Raw genomic sequence first — 19,974 nt, 5'->3', positions numbered from 1 at the left:
ATCTTCTCATGGCAGTGCCAGAGATACAAGAGATCAAGCAACATACATTAAAGCCTCTTGAGGCCTAGACTACAAATGGTGTGCAGTCTCTTTTGCCTTATTTTTTTGGCTAAATTCAGTCATGAATCAGAACCTAATCCAGAGGTAAGGAACAGTGCAGGGAACAGGAGCAGATATGTTCTGATAGATACATGGCAAAAGATGCAGAAATATGAAGGTAGGAAGATCCAGGCCATGAACATAACTTCCTTCAGCTGTGAAGAATAACAGTGCAATATTTCCAATTTATAGTGGTGCCTCAAAGGAGAGAGCCATGAGTATAACTTAGAGGAAGGGGGGAAAATTTCATAGAGGCATAATATTGGAACTGTTTCATAAAGGTGACTTGGAATTTGCCAAGTGGACAAAGATGAGTAAAAGGAACAATAATTAAAATGGAATTAACAGTCAAAGTAGAGATGCAGAAGGCATTTAAGGAGTAAAGAGTTGTCCTGTGTGCTTAAGTCATTGGAAATAATCCTTCTCCACTGTCAGAGTTTTGTTCTTCCCCATGATGACCACAGTTCCAAAAGAGTTGGCATTTCAGATAGTGTGCCAGGAAGTATTAGCTACTGGGTATTCCTCAGAGCAGGCTGCATGGTGGGCTGCCATCTCCAGACATTGGGGGAAAAATGGTCTTGCTTAAATAATCATTTTATATACATATGATTATAATACATGTGTACATATATATGTAATTATATGTGTTATATGTAATATATATGGTTGCTAATATATATAAATGTTATTTATTAGCTCTCTTTTAATATGTGAGTTGCCATTAAGCACAGCTCAATGTGTTCTGCCATCTATGCCCCTTTGAAGAAAATCATTAATGATTAATACCATTTCTTGATTTCAATTTAGTCCTTAGTAAATGTCACGTCCTCTGTGGAACCTTCCTTTTTCTCACCTACTACCCCACCATCCCACCCCTGCCACCAGATTACAGCAGATTCTTCTGCAGAATGCTCCCATTTCTTTCTTTGTGTCCTCTGGAATATTTATGGTTATTTGTTAGTATAAGTTTTTAGGTGTGATTGTTTGGTCAATGTCTGTCTCCTCAATTAAACTTTCAGCTTCTGTGAGAGCAGAAGCCCTTACCTTTTGCATACCACTGGTCCCTAGAGCCTAACAGAGTAAGTGCCAGGGTCATCTTAACTGAATACTGAATAGTGGATGAGTGGGTGGGTGAACTGTGTGAATGCTTGAATGTATTGGCCCTGAAATAGCCTTGGTTTGTCTTTAAAACTGTGACTGTGGCCTCCCCATAGTTACCATTTGCTTGTGGTGAGGTGGGCAAACCATATTCATTTAATGCTTCCATTTGATCTCTATTTATTGTGGCTCAACATGTGCCTACATGACTCTGTTCTGGTGATACTGAGATGAGTAGGACTGGTTGTGCACTAAAGGAGTTGCTGGTTTCCTGGGAGAAAAGGAATAGTGAACAGGCAAAGACAATTACTTTGTTAGATATAAGATGAGGGTATGTCCAGGTTGGCGCTTGGAGGAGGGGCTTTGGACCAGAATGTCCTGCATTGGAAAAGTGAAAATCTTAGCTGACCTGTGAAGCTAACTAGGAGTTAGATGCATAGTAGAGAATATCATCCGAGAAACAAATGGAAGTGAGGAATTGAGACCAAATAAATGAAACTTCAAATGATTACTATTGCAGAATGAAGAAAGCAACCATGGGAGTGTAGGAGAGGAAACAGGTGGGTGCTGCCTTTTCATGAAGGGTCACTGGAAGGGGTTTAATCATGGGTTGATATAACATTTTCATTTATAAAGTTTGCTCTGGAAAAAATATGGAGAATGGGTTGGAATGTTAGGGTTTATAAGGAAGATATATATATATCTTTCTTATAATATATATATATATATATATATATATATATATAGATAGATAGATAGATAGATAGATATAGATATAGATATAGATATAGATATAGATAGGAGCAGTTTATTACACAGTGTGATAAGATATACTCCATGCTCTGGAAGCTCAGAAAAGGAATACCAAAGTGGAGTCCCAGGTTAGGCTAAAGGAAGAGTTTGAAACATTAAGGAGAAGAACTGGGAAGAATATTCCAAACTGCTGGGGTTAGGTCAGAGGCACAGAATGTGCAAGAGCATGCCATTTATTCCAGAGAAACTCAATGAATCTTTTATTGATGTAATGTAAAATATTAAGGGTGACTTGATGAGAAATAAAGCTAAAAAGGAAAACATCCAGTACTTAAGTCTTCCTCCTATTAAAAATGGTTTTAGACTAAAGTATTTATGTTAGTTATGTATATGAGGCACTTTTTAAAGACATTTTTATTATAGAGAATTTTGAACAGGTACAAAAGTAGACATAGTAATACAATGGACACCTATCAACCCATTTGTCATCCCAGCAACTGACAAAGCAAAACAGTCCTGTCCTATTCAAAATGCCATTCACTTTCTTTCCCGTATTATTTTGAAATAAATTCAAAATATCACATAATATGACACCAAAATATTTTAATATATATCTCTAAATGACAAGGAGCAATACTTAACTACAACTAACAATGTCATTTCTAAAACATAATAATTCAATTTAATCAAATAGATAATGAGTATTATAATTTCTACTTTTCTCATAAATGTCATATAAGTATAAATATAAATGTAAATATTCATATACAGAATTTGTTTGATCAGGATCCAAATAAAGGGCTGAGGCTCTTCTGAAAGTGAAAGAAGGAGCTACTGGTAATTAACAGGTATACATAGAGAACTTTGCTTTATTTATTTATTTATTTATTTAATTTTTTTTGTTGTTGTTGTAGTTGGACACAATGCCTTTATTTTATTTATTTTTATGTGGTGCTGAGGATCAAACCCATCGCCTCACATGTGCTAGATGAGTGCTCTACCACTGAGCCCACAACCCCAGCCCAGACCTTTGCTTTAAACGGGGATTCATAATTACTTTGTTTTATTTCACTTTCTCAGTACTACTGCAGCTAGCTAGACAGGTATTTTGCAAAATATGAAGGAAACATAGTTCATGTTGTTTCTTTTACTTTCCTGTCATTTTTCTAGGTCTCTCTGCTCCCTGGTATGCAAATGGACATACTCAGCCGAGAAAGGTTGGGATGACAGTTTCTGGAAGATGATTGGTTTGGAAGACTTTGTTGCTGATAATTACAACAAAATAGGTAAAACAATAGAAAATTTGGAAAATGGCCATTTGTATGTATAAGTATGAATATTGGTGAAGTTTTGTATTTGTTTGTTTGGGTACTGGTTTGGTTTTGTTTGAATTAAAATGTAGGAAGTGAACTCAGTTTTTCTGAGTTGTCTCAACTGAGTCAGTTATGATGGGTAGGTGATGTAGGCCCTCATCTTAGGACTTGCATGAACCAAGTGGAGATGCATAGTATATTTTCAGGGAGTAGAAGAGAAATAGTTGAGAGTTAGGTTCAAGGAACAAGTCAAGGCTACTGAAAAGATCAAAATTAGACAAATCAGGGGGGAAAAAAACAGAAAATAGAATGTGAACAAGCACTTGCTGAGCAAAGCTTTTGAGTCCCAGACTTCCAGTTCTGTGTGTCACTAACTGTATGGCACAGGTGTGAGTGACTAAGGTGTTTGCCTGGTAAAAAAAAAAAAAATTTCACCTAGGTACATGATAATGATAGTTGATATTTTAAAGTTTGAGGTTTACAAGGTCATTTCATAGTTAGTAGGTAGTAATTGCAGTTACTTAAATTTCTAGTAAGCTGTCATCAGGTAAGCAATTATTCCTAGTTATGAATTGTTTAGCATGGAGGCTAAAATATTGTAACAATAAGGGTAGAAAGGATGGGAGGTCATTTCCGTCTTGTGTAATAGAGCAGAGGTAAATAGCTATTAGTGCAATTTTGCCATTGTCCAAGCAGGACCTCCAACATAAGTCCAAACTAACTGCTTCAGCTCTTATCCATTCCCAGCCAGTGAGAAAGAAGAACAGAGACCAGGGGAATTATGTACAGTCTTCTGAGGGCAGCATAACCTCCTATCTGACCACTTCCTGTTGACCAGCATTTATTCAGAAGGTCCCGGTGGGCTGTAGAAGCGGCTGGAAAATGTAGTGATTGACTAGATGTGTTCATCTATGTGACCACTAAATCTTGAAAGTTGTACTGTTAAGTATTGACAAACTAGTAGTGTCTGCTACAATTTCTGACCACCTTGATTTCTGAGTTATTTCATTTCAATCTACCTATCTTGGGTAGAATCCCAGGACTCCTCTATGAAAATTCCAGTACATAGAATAGAAACAATGGATGCAAGTAGCATCTACCCTGCTGATTCTGGTGTGTTGTCTATGATCTATTCAACTAATAATAGCTACATCTAGAGAAAAGAACAGAGCCAGGGAGATATGCAGAAAGAGCTCTGCTAGAATTTCTGTGGCTTTGTGGAAACCATCACAGGATCTGAGGTGGTAAAACGGGGGAGGTGCTTACAACAAGGGAAGAGAGGAGGGAAGAGCAAACTGCAGTTATTAGTCACCAGTTACATTCCATGTTGCTAGGTGATTTATGTACATTACCTTGGTTAGCCCCCACGAATCTATTTGTTTCATGATTCCCATGATAGATGGGGAAATTGAGGTCCAGCTCTTTACCCACTATTAAGGTACCAGGTCTGACTCTTCCATGGGACATACTAGACTAAGGGAATGGATGTGGCTATGTGGCTGGCCTCCACTGGGATTAGGCAGTAGTCTGATATACAGTACCCAGAGCCAACTTGAGCTAGACTAGGACAAGTGTCCTTGCCTGGGCTGGGGAGGAGTATAGTTGGGTTGCAGTGTGATCAGTTAATGCAACTTTGCAGAGCATAATGAAGTATCAATAATTTAAATCATATGGTGGTTTGTCTTAAAGTGCTCCATGTTGATACCATTTGGAGCCAGAAACTGGGAAAGCAGCTGAGAAATAGGGCCAAACATTTACCTTCCTGGTATCTGGGGAAACTGTCCCTTATTGGTGTGTCAGGACTCCTGCCAATCGGAGTAGCAGTTTAAACTGCTTCACTCCCAGCAAGGCAACTGAACATCCAAACAGGAAAGAGATGCCAAGCCTCTGGAGGACAGAACTGTCCTTACGCCTGAGTGTATTGGCATAAAGATGTTGTTGATAAGAGTCTGTTGAGAGCTGGGGTTGTGGCTCAGCGGTAGAGCGCTTGCCTAGCATGTTAGAGCCCCTGGGTTCGATCCTCAGAACCAAAAAAAATTTAAAAAAGAGTCTGCTGACTGAATGTTCATGGTTAAGCACAATAATTTGGACTAATCGATAGCAAGAATTAAGAGAATCTGCAGCAAAGAGATCCCAGTGCCTCAGTCTGCTAGGCCTACCATAGTGAAATACCATAACCTCCATGACTTAAATAACAGAAACCTACTTCTCACACTTCTGGATTCTGGGAAGTTCAAAATAAAGGTGCTGACAAGATAGGTTTCATTCTGAGTCCTCTTCTCTTGGCCTGTAGGTGGTTGCCATCTCTGTGTGTGCCCACTTGTCCTTTTTGTGCATCAGGGTAGGGAATGAGCTCTGGTGTCTTTTCTCAATAGGATGCTAATTCTATTGGATCAGAGCCCCACTCTTATGACCTCATTTAACCCTAATTACCTTCTTATAGGCCCTGTTTTTTACAGTCATCACATCAGGGGATATGGCTTTCAACATCTGAATTTGGGGTCACAATCCAGTCAATCACAAACAGGCACTGATGCTTTAGTGGCTAAAATGGGCCTCTAAGTCCTTAGAACCCAATGTGATTGTCTGAAGGCTCTCTGTGAGCTCCCAGCCTTGACGAAGAACTGTTAGACCCCAGCCAGGGAAAGGGCTTTCTGGCCTGGAATGGAAAGCAAATTGGGGCTAACACACTGAACCTGGGAGCTAAGTACCAATGGTCTTAACAAGTCTCATAATGTTGCTTTACCTCCACTGTCCTGTCTGGTAGCAATTAAAAAATAGCTTACCATGAGCCTGGGGTTGTAGTTCAATGGTAGAGCACTTGCCTATGAGTGAGTAAATGCTGATTCTCCCCTCCCTTCTGGGTTCTACATACTTGTCTCATATAGTTCTTACACCTACTGACCAAAACACTGTTAGCCTATTGACGGAGGAGGCTCAGAGAGACTTACCTTATCTAAGCTTGCATAGAACCAACAAGTGATGTCAGGATTGAAACCTTCCTAATGTGAGGCCCTAGAAGAAACTAATATTTAACTGGAACACACTTTTCCATTTTAATTAGTTAAGTGATTTTTAAAGTTAGTATGTCCCCCAAACTTACTTGTTCTTCCCTGAATTTCCTGAGTTGTGTTAGATATTAGCTTTAGAATAATACTGGAAATGCTTAATACCTTGATTACCTGTTTGTATATCTTGATTCCATACTGGACTGTGAGCTCTTCAGCACAAGAATTTTCATTTATTTACATTTGTCTTTCCAATACTAGCAGAAGGCATGACATATTTTTATAGCTAAATTACTACTTGATTGGTAAGTGGATAAATTTATGAGCAAGATCTTCTTGCTTTTAAAAGTTGTGATGAGGGTACTTAATGGCTTCAGCAATCTTTGGCAACTTGGGCCTCAAGTCATCTCCTTTTCTGATTATTTTAACATTTTTCTCTTCTTTGTTTCCCCATCTTACATGAGGTACATATTTCATTAGTATATTAGTTCTGCTAATAGAGCAATACCTACAGAGATTTTCATTTAAAGTCCATAATGTTAATCTAGCAGAAAATTTCCAGGGTAACTTTATTAGATTTTGCCTGTTAAGTTAATGGGTTTTTAATGGATGTGCAAAGGAGACATCATTAACCAGAATATTGCCAAACATGAATTAAAACTCATCCATTCGTCAAAATTAACTGTGGGAAGCTTCCTTTGATTTCCATTTCCGGGCACTTGAGCTTGGAGTTTCGGTCTGAACCTGAGGCAGAAGACATTTACTCTCAGTTGTGACTTTCAGAAACTCCTCTGGAAGCCACCTCCAGACATTCTTCAACAGTTCTTGGAACTATGAAAAATGAATCTCGGAAGTCTCCCTGTAAAGTGTTAAGCATTTTCAGTGGCCTCATTGCCCGTCAAGATGTGGGCAGTATAGCACAAAACCTTTTAACAGATTTGAGCATTGAGCGTCATGGATTTGAGCATTAATATAATTACCATAATTTGCTCCACGTGGAGCTTTTAGCCAAGTCTTTACCAGCCTTCCTTGGCTCATGCAGTAAATAAATGCTTTCCCCGAAAACTGAACACCTCAGCAACTGATGGTCTTATGGAGGAATATTTTTGAAATAAATTATTTATGAAGTGTAAGTTAAGGATCAAATGCAATATTTATATGGTTCACTTCAAGGACGAGGGGAATATTTACAATGTTTTAAGTAACTACATGCAAGTCTCCAAAGCTGAAGTACTCCTACCTAATGTCTTCTTTCAAGGAGGTATTTGGATGGTTTCTTTGAAACATTATACAAAATATGGAAAAATAATTTTGTGATTTCAAAGAGTATAATAGAAAAGTTTCCTTACAATCAAAACTACACTAGTTGATTTAATGTTCAAAATTGTTGGGGAAACCCAAACCCAGTTTTTTCCCCCCATAGGAGATTATTTACCCATAGTCTAGTAAAAATGATATGTGTCAATAAATTTTGACCTTCAATTTCACATGAATCATTCCCAGGTTACCTATCTAATCCTAAACATCTATCAAAGGCAAACAGGAAGGAAGAGATCAGCAGGGAGAAAGACTCTTAGGAAGATAAGCAACATTCCACCTGTGCTAATCGACTATCCAGGCTCCCTTTCAGCATGTCCCAGTTGCCTTTTTACTTCCTGGGAAAAGTACTTCCTTGTATTACTGGGGTAAGCCACTTTACGAAAATTCACATGTATAACATGACTGAATTATAGAGTGATTATTTGCATTACAGAGAGAGCTTTGTTATATAAAGGATTCAGTATATTAGCTTATAGGTCATTTATTATTTGAGATTAGGAAAGCTAGGCAAAGAACAAATGTGAGGTTCAAGTAGGAATTACTAACTCTTAAACTCAGAGGCAAAATGAAGACAAGGCATATAGGGAAGGAGAGGGTTCTTAAGAAGAAGGAGACAGCCTTTTTTAAACTAGTTTTCTCTCCCCCTGCAAGATTATATTTTAGGCCTTCAATTTCACATGAATTTAATTTCACAGATGCTGTGGGTACAGTCACCTGGCATGTAGTAGACACTGATGAGATATTTGTTGAATGATTGCATATGTCCTTTGTGTGTGTGTGTGTGTGTGTGCAGTCCTGAAGATTGAACCCAGGGCCTTGTACATGCTAAGCAAGCACTCTCCCATTGAAGTACTTCCCTAGCCTTTAAATGTATGCTTGAGTGAGAGATTTGATATATAAATCCCTTTTTGGCTTCAGGTGTCCCTAACACTTAAGGATGTCTCTATAAATTCTTTTAATTAAATTATAGTAGTAGGTGATCACAGTGATCTTTCACAAATACCTCTACTTAGGAAGGAACTACTGTAGAAAGTTATACCTCAGACCAAATAATAGCTGCAGTACAACATCATTCCTACAGCAAATCTCCCAGAGACTTTTCCAGGACAGGAAATATTTTACAACAACTTGTTTTATGAAGGTTGGGGATTTCACTTTTCCTAAAGTAAAATGAACCCTGCTGTAGCTGAAGCTACATTTTAGTTACTTTCGTTCTGCAGCCCTTATTGTAGGTAAAGAATATTGACCAATAATAAGTATGTATTGGGGACATAAATGTGCCAGTATTCACCACTGTTCCATCCTTGAGATCTAACAAGCAGAGAATAATTCACAGAACCACCTGAGGCAAACTGCAGTATTAGTTTTGGTCAGCTGTTATAGAGCATGATGGTCTCCTGCCTCTACTTGGAATCTTGGCTGGGTTTTGGGACCCCCCCTTGACATTTATTTACCCACTGATTGGCAGGCAAAAAAGTTAAGACAAAGAGAAAATAAATCTAGCTTTGCCTTCCTGAGGCAGCTTCACTTGATCTTCTTGGGCATGGGTGGTTCCAAAAGAGACCCATGACAGGCCTGCACAGATGCTTTCAGGGCTGCGGCCCCACTTCTATTATCATGGCCCCATGGATGTTGCATTTTTTCAAGCCTCAAGGATTAGCTAAGTGATTCCTTTTCCTGTGAATAGAATAAGGGAAAACAGAGAAGCAGAGAATAGGAGTGTTTGCATCAATACTGCTCCATCTTGAAGGAAAGAAGAGGAAATTATCTTGAGGAAATACACTGGAAGAATTTCTACCTACTACAGTGATCAAGACCAGTGTTGGGGAAATGAATCCAGTGATGCCATCCATAGTTGCTGGTATTATATAATCCTTTTCAAGCTATTTATACACAATATTCTGAATTTTCCCAACAGAACTGAACATTAGCCAGAGTCATTCATTCATTGTTTTTTAAAACTTGAAACTTGCTTTTTATTTTGGTGTGAATAAATCATGTAATTCACTGTTACTATTCTGACCTTAAGGGCTGCTCCTGGAGCTTTGCTGCTTCTCCATCTTCAGGTCATGTCATATGGGTGTATTTTTTTTTCTAATTTATGTGGGGAGATCTGGGGAGTCTTTGGCCACAAGTACTCCTAGTCTTAACTACATTATATAGGACTTGTCACACCACCACTTCCCATGTCTCAAAGAAGGTAGTAATCCCTGTGAATATTCTGGACCAGGCTTTGCCTCTGCCCTTTACTCTGAACCTTTGATATTACCTCATCCTCCTATCTCTCTTCTCATTCCTGTATATAACCAAGTCTTTCCGATACTTGAAAATAAATACACATCCTCTGAGTATTGTACTGCCTTATTTTACCCTTCAAAGTTGAACTTCTTCCTTAGAGAGAATGGTCCAGAGGCTTCCATGTCATATGCCACATGCTGGGCTGAGTACACAAAATTAATACAAGAATGTATTTAACATGGTCCATCTCCTTGAGGAAACTCATGTCCACTAGGGGAAGAGGTGAATAAGTCTATGGATGTCTGCAACACTCTGTAGAAGCAGAGCAAGAAGTAACTGGTGTGGTATTGGTATCAAGGAAGTCTTTTCATGAGGGGGCATTTGAGATGCGTCTGAAAAATATGAGTGGCGGTTTACCAGGAAAGGAGTGAAAATGGATTTCATGGCCGAAGAAATAGCGCAGGCAGTTGTGTGGAAGCATGAAGAAGGTGAAGAGTCCAGGTATTATTGAGGTTGCCTGGGACTTGGTAGACCTAGATTCAATGGGGAGGGATGGTGGGTATGGGGTAGGAGAGGTGACTGGATACTAATTTTTAATGGGATTTTTGTCCTATCTTTGAAGATAGGCTACTAGTAAGAGAGTCAACATAGTAGGGTTTGCTCTAATCCTAGTGGTTTCAATTAGTACTCCTACCAATACTACAAATAAAACAGGGCAGCAGGGTCCATTTTAGAAATTTTGTAGCTCCTATGAAAATGAGTTTGTGTGTGTCCATGCACCAAACCCTTTTCTTTTCTATAATCATATACAATACCCATTAGCTACCATCCCTTCCATAAGCCTTTGTTGTGAAGCTGAAATGAGATATCAGATGTCTGAGGACAGCATGGTTGATGCAGCCTGTGCAAATGCTGGCTCTTATCATTTTTAAGTGCACCTTGGCACTGGGAAGACAGGAATATTCACTCTTTCAACACTCTATGCCAGCACAGTGCCCCCACCCCTTAGATGCCCAGAAGTACCATTTCAGCTGCTGGCCCTTCCAGGAACAGCCCTTCAGAGCCTGAAGGACAAGGGAACAGTGATGACCACATCATGATAATGTGAAATAATGACTTTCAGAGGCTTTCCTGCATATGAGGTTTCATGGAAATGCTCCTCCTTTCACTATAGCATCTGAAAGATGATTGGAAACCCCCCAAAGTGAGGTCAACCCTCAACTTCTCTCCCTACTTCTGGAGAAGCAGTGAATATCAGAGTTGAAAGGGATCATAGAGATATTGCTCTAATGCCCTTAATTTCTAGATAAGAACTGAGACTCCAGGAAATGAGATGAATTTCCATGGTCTTGCAGTACTTTATTGACAGAACAGAACTGAGACCAGAAACCGGGTTTTCTGATCCCTAGTCCTATTGCTGTTTGACTATTCCATGACAGCTCTCCTGTTTGAGCTTTTTCAATAGCTTGATCATTTAGCTAAGGTGGGTACTGTCATTTAAGTGATGCCAACCATTAGAAGAATGTAGGGAACACCTTCCGTAGGTGAATGCATCCAGTCTTTTGTCTAGTTCTTATCCATGTACATATAGGAACTGGCTGTGCCCAAATGGATCTGGGCACACATTCATCAAGCTCTTAAGTGACTGATAAACTAGAATAATTAAGTAATATTAATGGTTGCCTATTTTAAGAATTAAGATATTTATTTCCAGACTCAAAATGACCTGACTTCATTTCTGGCTTTGATGTCTGCAAACCATTTGGGCTCAGCCATATGTGACTTTGGGTGAGGTACATAATCTTTGTGAGCCTTAATTGGTATATTATGAAGATATTATAGGGATTGAAGGAAATAATGCAGGTCAAGTACAGTAAATCTTCAGAGTGTCCACCCCTCTGAGTTCAAATTTTTGTTTAGGTGGCAGGTCATGTCTGCCAAAGCAAGTACCCCTTGAATAATCTTAGGTAATTTTTGCCAATTTCTGGATTGGGGGATACCTTTTTCTGAGCTCCATCCCTGGGTAGATGGAGTTTTTAATCACTGCCTTAATCTAAGCAAGATATAATAAAACTAATTAGAACTCTGCTTCTAATCATAATCACAATCATATTCTAATTAGCTCCATTTAGACCAAAAGTGATAGAAAGACAATGAAACCTGAGACTGTTTTGACCATTGCAGTAAATATTGTATAGCCACACCCATCTGGACACCTCTAACTAAGAAAATAAGTTGCAGATGTCATTTTGGAGCCCCTGAGAATAAAATTGAATTGTTCTTCAGAGGTGAGAAATGGTATATTATCCCAATTTTTCATGTTTTTTTCTGTATAAACTATTACCCTGTGTTCTCTGTTAATTTTGACTATTAAGCATGCAGTGTGAGAAAGGATTATTGGGAACCACCCCAGATCACTATGTGTAGGTCATGCAAACCTAACCTCAGGCCTTGCCACTCCTTAAAGTTCTTTTCCAGCAACAGAATCAGGTTGCAGAATGGTTGTTGGTGTATCCTCCACGTTCCATTAGCACCTGTTGCTTACTTCTTAACTTTTTGCTTTTGTTTTCTCAATTAGGCAGTTAGTTTTTTAAGACTCTTTGTCTCCTCTGTGTACATCACCCCAAAATCCATGTTTGATGGATACGCACAGCCAGCCACCTACCATACTACTGGTTTGGTCTTCTTCATCTTGGTAAAAGATACCTCAATGCTCTCTGTTGGTCAGGACCCAAACCTGGAAGCCATTCTTGATTTGCTTCTCTTGTTCTAACAAGTTATAATGAATGCACCAACAAGACCTTCTGCTTTGCTCCAAAACTGACACTGAATTAAACATCTCTGCCCCTCTTCACTGTTACTAACCTTGTTCAACATATATATATATTCATCTCTTACTGGATTAGTGTGCTAGCCTCTCAAAAGGTCTCCTTATCGCTGTTCTTCCCTCAGGTAATTCATCCTCCACACAGCAACCAATGTGATTTTTTAAAAAATTTAAAGCAGATCAGGTTACTTTCCTTCTTACAATCCTTCAGTAGCTTTGAGTGGCAAATGGGGGGAATCTGAATTCCTTCCACACCCAACACAGTCCTGCATGACCTCTCTCTCTGACTTGTATCACTTGCCCTACCACCATTTATTCACCATCCACCCACAATGACCTTCTTTTTTGTTCCTTAAACATTTTTAGTGTGGATTTGTATCAATTCTGCCCTCTGCCTGGTGTGGCCCCTCTCAAAGTATTTACGTGGTTATCTCTCTGTTCAGATCTCAGCTCCCATGTCAACGAGGGACAAGCCTTCTCTTCCTCAGAGCAAACACTCCTTCTCCCTCACCAGCAGTATTCTGTTTCCCTGTTGTAGTTTCTTCTGATCACTTGTCACTATCCAAAATTAACTGAGTCTAGCATTCATGTATCTATTTATTGACAGAGCAGCTGCTTATTAAATATTGTTGAATGCTATTGATATATCAATTAAAAGCATAGAAAAAAGTACCCCAAGTACCACACATTTTTTGATAAATTCCAAGTAGTTCTCTCATAGACAAAATAGAGATGTTTGGAGTATGTGATATGTTTAAATTAGTTCCCAAGTGGCTGACCAACTATCTCAAAAACTGTAATTTTTAGAATTAATCTCATCTCATTATGAGGCTGTGGTGGTATGACATACCACATTTCACGTTAACTTTCCTTGGTTAGTATTTTCAATCAACAATTTAGATAAATGCTAGATGACTTGCTTGATAAATTTATAAATGCTATAGAAGATAAAACCATACCTCATAACCATACTTAATACATTGAATAAAATAATTGAGTTTTTTCCCTTCAGGCCAGTAGAGTGGGCTTAAAATAATGAGGTATATGTTTGTCAAGTATAAATTTATGGTCATTTTTTTTTCATTTAAAAATACAAGGAAGGAAAACCAATGTAGCTTCTCAATGGTATATATGTAAACTCAGTAGTAACCTAGGTTTGCTAGAGTGTTTGATTCCTAAGGATCCATAAACCAAACAAATATTTATGTATTATCTAACAATCACTTCTAGATCCCTTATTACTATTAACTTATTTAATTCTTTTAACCAGTCAAGGTAGGTACTAGAATATTCATTTTATTGATGAGGAACCTGAGGCACAGAAAGGTTGAGCAAGCTGCTAATGGTCACAGAGTGGGGAATGGAGCCAAAGATAGATCTGCTCCAGAGACTGCACATCTGACCAGGAGGCCATACAGCCTCCAGGTCTGAGCATTAACTCTCAAATCAAGCTCAACAAGAGCCCCGTCCTGGTCAGAATGTATCTGAAGTCATGTGTCCCCTTCTTGTCCTCACATTTATAAAGGCTGTTGACAAAAAGCAAGTGCTACATCTATGGGAGAGTGACCTGGATGAATCAGGTAGTTTAGATCCAGTAAGTGCAAGTTGAGCAGTCTGAAGTCATCTTAACCTCATGAAATAACCTGGAAGATTTCTAATTCAGCTCTGTCTAAAACCAAAGCCCCTTCTAAGTGCTGTGAGAAGATTAGTCAGGATCATGAAAGATCAGTGCCACCTCACAGGTTCCTTCCTCCCCTTCTCTGAAATAGCCCAAGGGAGAGGCTTGACGGTGTGAGAACCTCTGGAATTCCAGGAAAATGAGTGCCATCATACTTTGCATAGCTGTATGTGGGGGGAAAAACAAAGCACAATTCAGTGTGGGATTTTTTTCTTTTTCTGAAATTTATTAATCTGGGACTTGCTTCTAGATTGTGGTTGGACCTCACGTCAGTCATATTGCCATCCATTTAGAGGTTCAGTGTTCTTGAAAGATAGCCACTGTCCATGTTTGGCCTCCTGTGACCTGTCATCATTCTTCCTAGCTTGTCTTGGTCATGCAGCTGGTTGGTGGTGGCCTCAATGTCCTAGGTGACTTCTGTGGCTCTGCTACAGTGTCCTTCAACCCAGTTCCGTGAGTGCCGACTTCACGGTCCTCGAGACCTTTTTCAGCTTCCCAGCACAGGCTAACCTTTCTGAGAATCCACATCAGAGAGCTGCTGTGGTCAGGGTGGCAGGTCACCGTTGACTAATGGCCTTCTCCAAGGTTTGCTGGCAGACGCTGCATTGCCATGAACCCTATTGATCCCAGAAGCGTGCTGGCTGCTCCGGCAGCCTCTGCGGGCACAGGGAGGTGGTGAGTCACAGACCCCTCCCTGCCACCCATCTGTTGTTGTGGCGAGAAGAAAGAAGATGATCTCTTTGTGGTATCGTAAAACCTAGAAAGACATTTAAAATTCCGTTAAATTTTCATACCCTTTTAGCTATTGAAATGTACAATCTATTAGGAGAGGGGAAAAAAAAAAAAAAAAACCTCCTGCCATTTTCCCCCACTGCCCTTACTTCAGAGGCTACTTAAGGGACCAGGTAATGATTTTATGGTGTTTATTAATACTTCATGTTCTGCTTCCCTCCCCCATTCTTCTCTACCAAGGACTGTATATTTATTTTCCTTTAAAGTGAAAATGCAGAACCTGCCCAGGGATGGTTCAGATACAGAGCTTTGTGAATCACACATTGTTCTGTTATGGACATATCATGGACTTCACATGTAGACCTCTGGTGTTGACTCAGAGCTGATTGGGGCAGGGGGGCATTTTTTTATTTTTATTTTTATGCACTTTGTGGTAATGGAAAGAACATGGGTTTTCGAGCCAGATGGACATGCGTTTGAAAACTGACCCTGCCATGGCCTAGCTGTATGACTATTATTAAGCATGTCCCTTAACACCTGAGGGCATCTCAGGGAAAGTGACAACTCTACTTAGTAATTTTGATGACCTCACACCATCTTCTTTTTTTAATAATTTTTTTTGAGAGAGAGAGATAGAGAGAGAGAGAGAGAGAATTTTAATATTTATTTTTTAGTTTTCGGCGGACACAACATCTTTGTTTGTATGTGGTGCTGAGGATCGAACCCGGGTCGCACGCATGCCAGGTGAGCGCGCTACCGCTTGAGCCACATCCCCAGCCCCAACGCCATCTTCTTAATACAGGCTTCTCAGGGAAATACTGATCTGAGTATCCAAATTATTTTGAATTTCTTCCAGTTTTTCTTAATAACTACTTTTCTCTGTCTCTCATGATCATGATATGGAAGAACTAACAAAATATCCCTTACTCTTTTACTCCTTTGGCTACTTGAGTATTTATAGAATATTTGAGACTCATCCATAGTGGGCTTCTGAGCCATTAGTATAAACTCATCTAATTCACTTTTTTCCATCTCTAGTTTTATTAATCTTTAGTCCCTCTTACCTTATTTTATCTGTGCCGATTTGGCACAAGGTACCTGACATATTTTCTAAGATAAGGTGGTACACAGGAAATAGTCCAGAACATAGTAGTAGCCAGGCATGGTGGCGTACTCCTATAATCCCAGTGGCTTAGGAGGCTGAGGTAGGAGGATCATGAGTTCAAAGTCAGCCTCAGCAACTTAGAGAGGTCCTAAGCAACTTAACAAGACCCGGTCTCTGAGTAAAATATATAAAAACAGAGGTGGGCTCAGAGGTTAAGAGCCCCTGGGTTTAATTCCCGGTACCAAAAAGAAAAAGAACCAGCAGTTACTTGGTGTATATTTGGTAAATAAATGAACAAATGTTACGGAATACTCAGATAAATGTTTCAAAGAAGAGTTAAACAAAAGGGAAAGATAGTATGTGCCTTTGAGCTAGCCAAATAATAACGGGGAGCAGGCAGTGGGCCTATGTGGGGAAGTTAGGTAAGGCTAGAAATAGACTCGAATGTCCTCAGTGTAGGTGATATTTGAAGCTGATGACAATTGTGAGAGACCATGAGGGAGCAGGGAAGTGGATCTGGGAAAAAGCTTCGAGGAATTCCAGTACATTAAAGGCCAGGCTGAGAAGGATGTGCCACAGAGGAAGCCTACACTGGACAGGGAGATAGGAAGACCCAGAGATGGAGAATGGAGGGAACAATCAAGGTTGCTGAGACAGAAAGTGAGGAGAGAACTGAATCACATCCACTCCATACAATGATACAATGACTAGAGGGCTTTCTTGCTCCATTTGTGCTGCTATAACACAATACCATAGACTAGGTAATTCATAAAGGACAGAAATTTATTTCTCATAGTTATGGAGTCTGAAGTCTAAGGTCAGGGTGCCAGCATCTAGTAGGGGCCCTCGTGCTGTGTTCTCACGTGGTGGAAGGCAGAGGGCGAGAGAGCAAACTCACTACCACAGCCCTTCTTATGTGAGCACTAATTCATTCGTGAGGGTAGGGCCTCATGACCTAAACACCTCCCCCAAAACCCACCTCAGTACACTTTTGCATCCTACACATTGAGACCCTAGCAGGGACCTTAGGGAAAGCCACTTTATTATGATAATTGGGTCATAAGAAAAGTGTTGGGGAGTAAATAATAATTGCTGAAGCAGCTGCAGAGTTTTTAACTAGATGTTGTGCCAAGCACCTGGTAGGAGTTTTATAATAGCTGATGAGAAATATAGCCTTCGTACCCCTAAGGAAGTTAATCACCGAAGTCATACGGTTACTTAGTCAGGGTTCAAGCCAAGATAGATGTCAGAAGTCAGAATTGGAGATGAGAAAATGAAGCCAGGAAATTCAGACAGCTCTGAAGATATTTGGTTGGGAGGGAAGGAAACAGAAATGGGGCAGACCCTAGGGGAGGAAGACTGTTGAAATAGATGGAGTAGATGTTGTGTGACTCTTGAAGGTGGAAGAGTCACTTGACCGTGTTTGATTGCAGAGAGGTTCCAGCAATGAGTCTGAGGATACCAGGGAGAAGGGAGGGTTTGAACTGGAAGGCTCTAGGGGGTGGGGGTCTGCACTCCCATAAAGCCACTCTGTTTTAATAGACAGGAAGAAGAGGGATATAGTGCAGAACTGGGGAGCACCTGAGCTTGAAAATGAAAGGTGGAGGGAGTTCCTTTCATGCAGTATGTTCTCTCTGTGAAATGGGAGGTGAGATGATCGTTCCAGAGAGTGACAGAGAAGCAAAGGATTCCAGAATTTGAGAAGAGAGGAAAAGGTTTAAAAATAGAAGTTCAGAGAAGGGGGAATCAAGAGGATTAGAGGAAAAACTTGGAGATTGTTTCATGGTGTTGGAACCCCTGCAGAGGGAGGGTCATGAATGTACTAGGAATCTATCCTGTAGCATGATTTTATTTTTTCCCCAGCAGTGCTCAGCATTCTGGTTGCAAGCACAGAGGTCAAGGTTGTTCTTTATTGTTTTGTTAATCTTAGTGAATTGTAACACCTCTCAGTCTGTTCTGCAAGCCCTTGACACCACTGGATCCTTTATCCCCCATATCTAATGTGCCAGTTTTAGGCTGAAATCCATGCACTCTCTCTACCTTTAAATGCTGCCAACTCTGTGTTCCCATAGCCTCCCACCTTGACTATTTAACAGGCTTCTAACACTCCTCACTGAATGGAAACTCGCCATCTCCAATCCGTTCTGCACACCATAGCCAGCATGAACTTTGATAAGGAAAATCAAATCCTGCCACTTCCCAGCATAACCTTCCCACTTTCCAGTGATCTTACAGGGTGGTGGGGAGGGGAGCTTCAGCTCAGCCTCTTCTTCTGGCACTGTGTTCCCTTCAGTCTTTATCCTCTAGCCCTTCCTTTCTTTCAGTTCTCTGTGCACCCCTATATATCTCAGAACCTCCTCTTATGGTCTATGATCTTGCCTCCAGCATCAAATCCATGTTCTCAGCAGCAGAAGGACAAGGACCAAGGACACAAGGGCATGCTAACCACCTACCCAGTCACTTCAGCCTATAGCTCACTGGTCAGCAGGGAAACTGGAAACAGACAAATTTTTCACAGTTCATACTGCAGCCTCCAATGAAATGAGAGTTGTGTTGTCAAAAAGGGGGAGGCTGGGGACAAGTTGGGCCACTTGGAGTTTCAGACTTCAATGAGAAGGTGTTTTCCAGGTGAAGAGTTGTGTGAAGCATATATTAACTGCAGTAACAGCAGGAATGCAGGGTCATGGTGGGAATTTGTGGGAAAAATCTATGTAAGTCAGAGTAAAGGGGGAGATGGAGCTGGAGAAGTAGGCAGTGACCCAAACATCGTACTGCCCTTCTATGTCATGCACCAGAGTTTAAACTTTATCTTGTGTTTCTGGATCTGCAAATGTGGTTTTATGCCTCAGCAGATGTCAAGCTAGATGTCAACTGGGTATGGAGCAAAATTAATTTCTAGTTATTTTTATTTCATTCTTTTAAAATGTACATGACAATATAGTATATTTTAACATATTACACATACATGGAGTATAACTTATTTTAATTAGGATCCCATTCTTGTGATTGTACATGATGTAGAGATTCACTGGTTGGTGTAGTCACACATGAACATAGGAAAGTTATATCTGATTTATTTCATTTGTTTTAATTTCTATTTTTACATACCTTTCATGGTATATGCACAATTCATAAATACAATAGTACATGTATATAATTTATAAGTAATAAATAGACATGTAGTGAGAATCTATGCTGAAGGCTTTTTATTAGTGGCACAAAAACTGTTTAGAATCATTGCATAGGCATCAGGGAACTACTGAAAATTACCCAAAGAAAGAAATGAGATTGTTCAGCATTCCTTTTTTTCCCTATAGAATAGAGAGTTCTCTAAATTTTTAAAAACAATTCTGTAATGCTAGTACTTGGGGAAGAACATAGGGAACATTTATGGCATGTCGTAGGTAAGGAAGCTGCGGCCCTGGTGGGGTTCAGAACTAGGAGCAGTCCTATCATTCTTGGGTAGAGCTGGAGCTCCAGCCCAACCTGCTCACAGTCCTGCATGCTTTCCCTACAGTCCTACATCCTCTCTGCCTGAGAACGCATCTTCTTATTTCAGCAAATACTCTCTTCATCAGAACCCTGGTCACGTGGGCACTCAGAAGGGAGTAAAAGCACATGTCTAATAAAGTGAAAACCAAGGAAATTGTGTTGTCAAAGTGAACCACCAGTTTAGTCTCAGGACTCTATTGCCAGTTCAGCTATCAATCCGAAAGTCCCAGGTACAGAATCCCAGGAGCTGTTTTCTTGATGGCGAAAACTATCAGCATTTCATCTCTGATATTCCGTTGTACGCTGTCAAT

General features: G+C 40.0%; 1 protein-coding gene across 7 annotated transcripts in view; it reads left to right on the top strand.

The window, feature by feature from the left end:
* Fggy (FGGY carbohydrate kinase domain containing) overlaps positions 1–19,974 on the top strand; it is a 399,645-nt gene that overhangs the window by 147,965 nt on the left and 231,706 nt on the right. For all 7 annotated transcript variants that reach the window (XR_013091912.2, XM_076862364.2, XM_076862361.2 and 4 more), the window contains one exon: positions 3,121–3,236. Coding sequence is in view for 6 of the 7 variants with exons in the window: in XM_076862364.2 (XP_076718479.2) it covers positions 3,121–3,236 (116 nt within the window). In the remaining variant the exon portion in view is untranslated. The remainder of the gene's footprint in view (positions 1–3,120; positions 3,237–19,974) is intronic.

The sequence above is a fragment of the Callospermophilus lateralis genome, chromosome 7 (assembly GCF_048772815.1).
Source record: "Callospermophilus lateralis isolate mCalLat2 chromosome 7, mCalLat2.hap1, whole genome shotgun sequence".
Taxonomy (NCBI): Eukaryota; Metazoa; Chordata; class Mammalia; order Rodentia; family Sciuridae; genus Callospermophilus; species Callospermophilus lateralis.
Note: the sequence above shows the minus strand (reverse complement) of the source record. Positions and strands in the feature narration are given on the sequence as shown.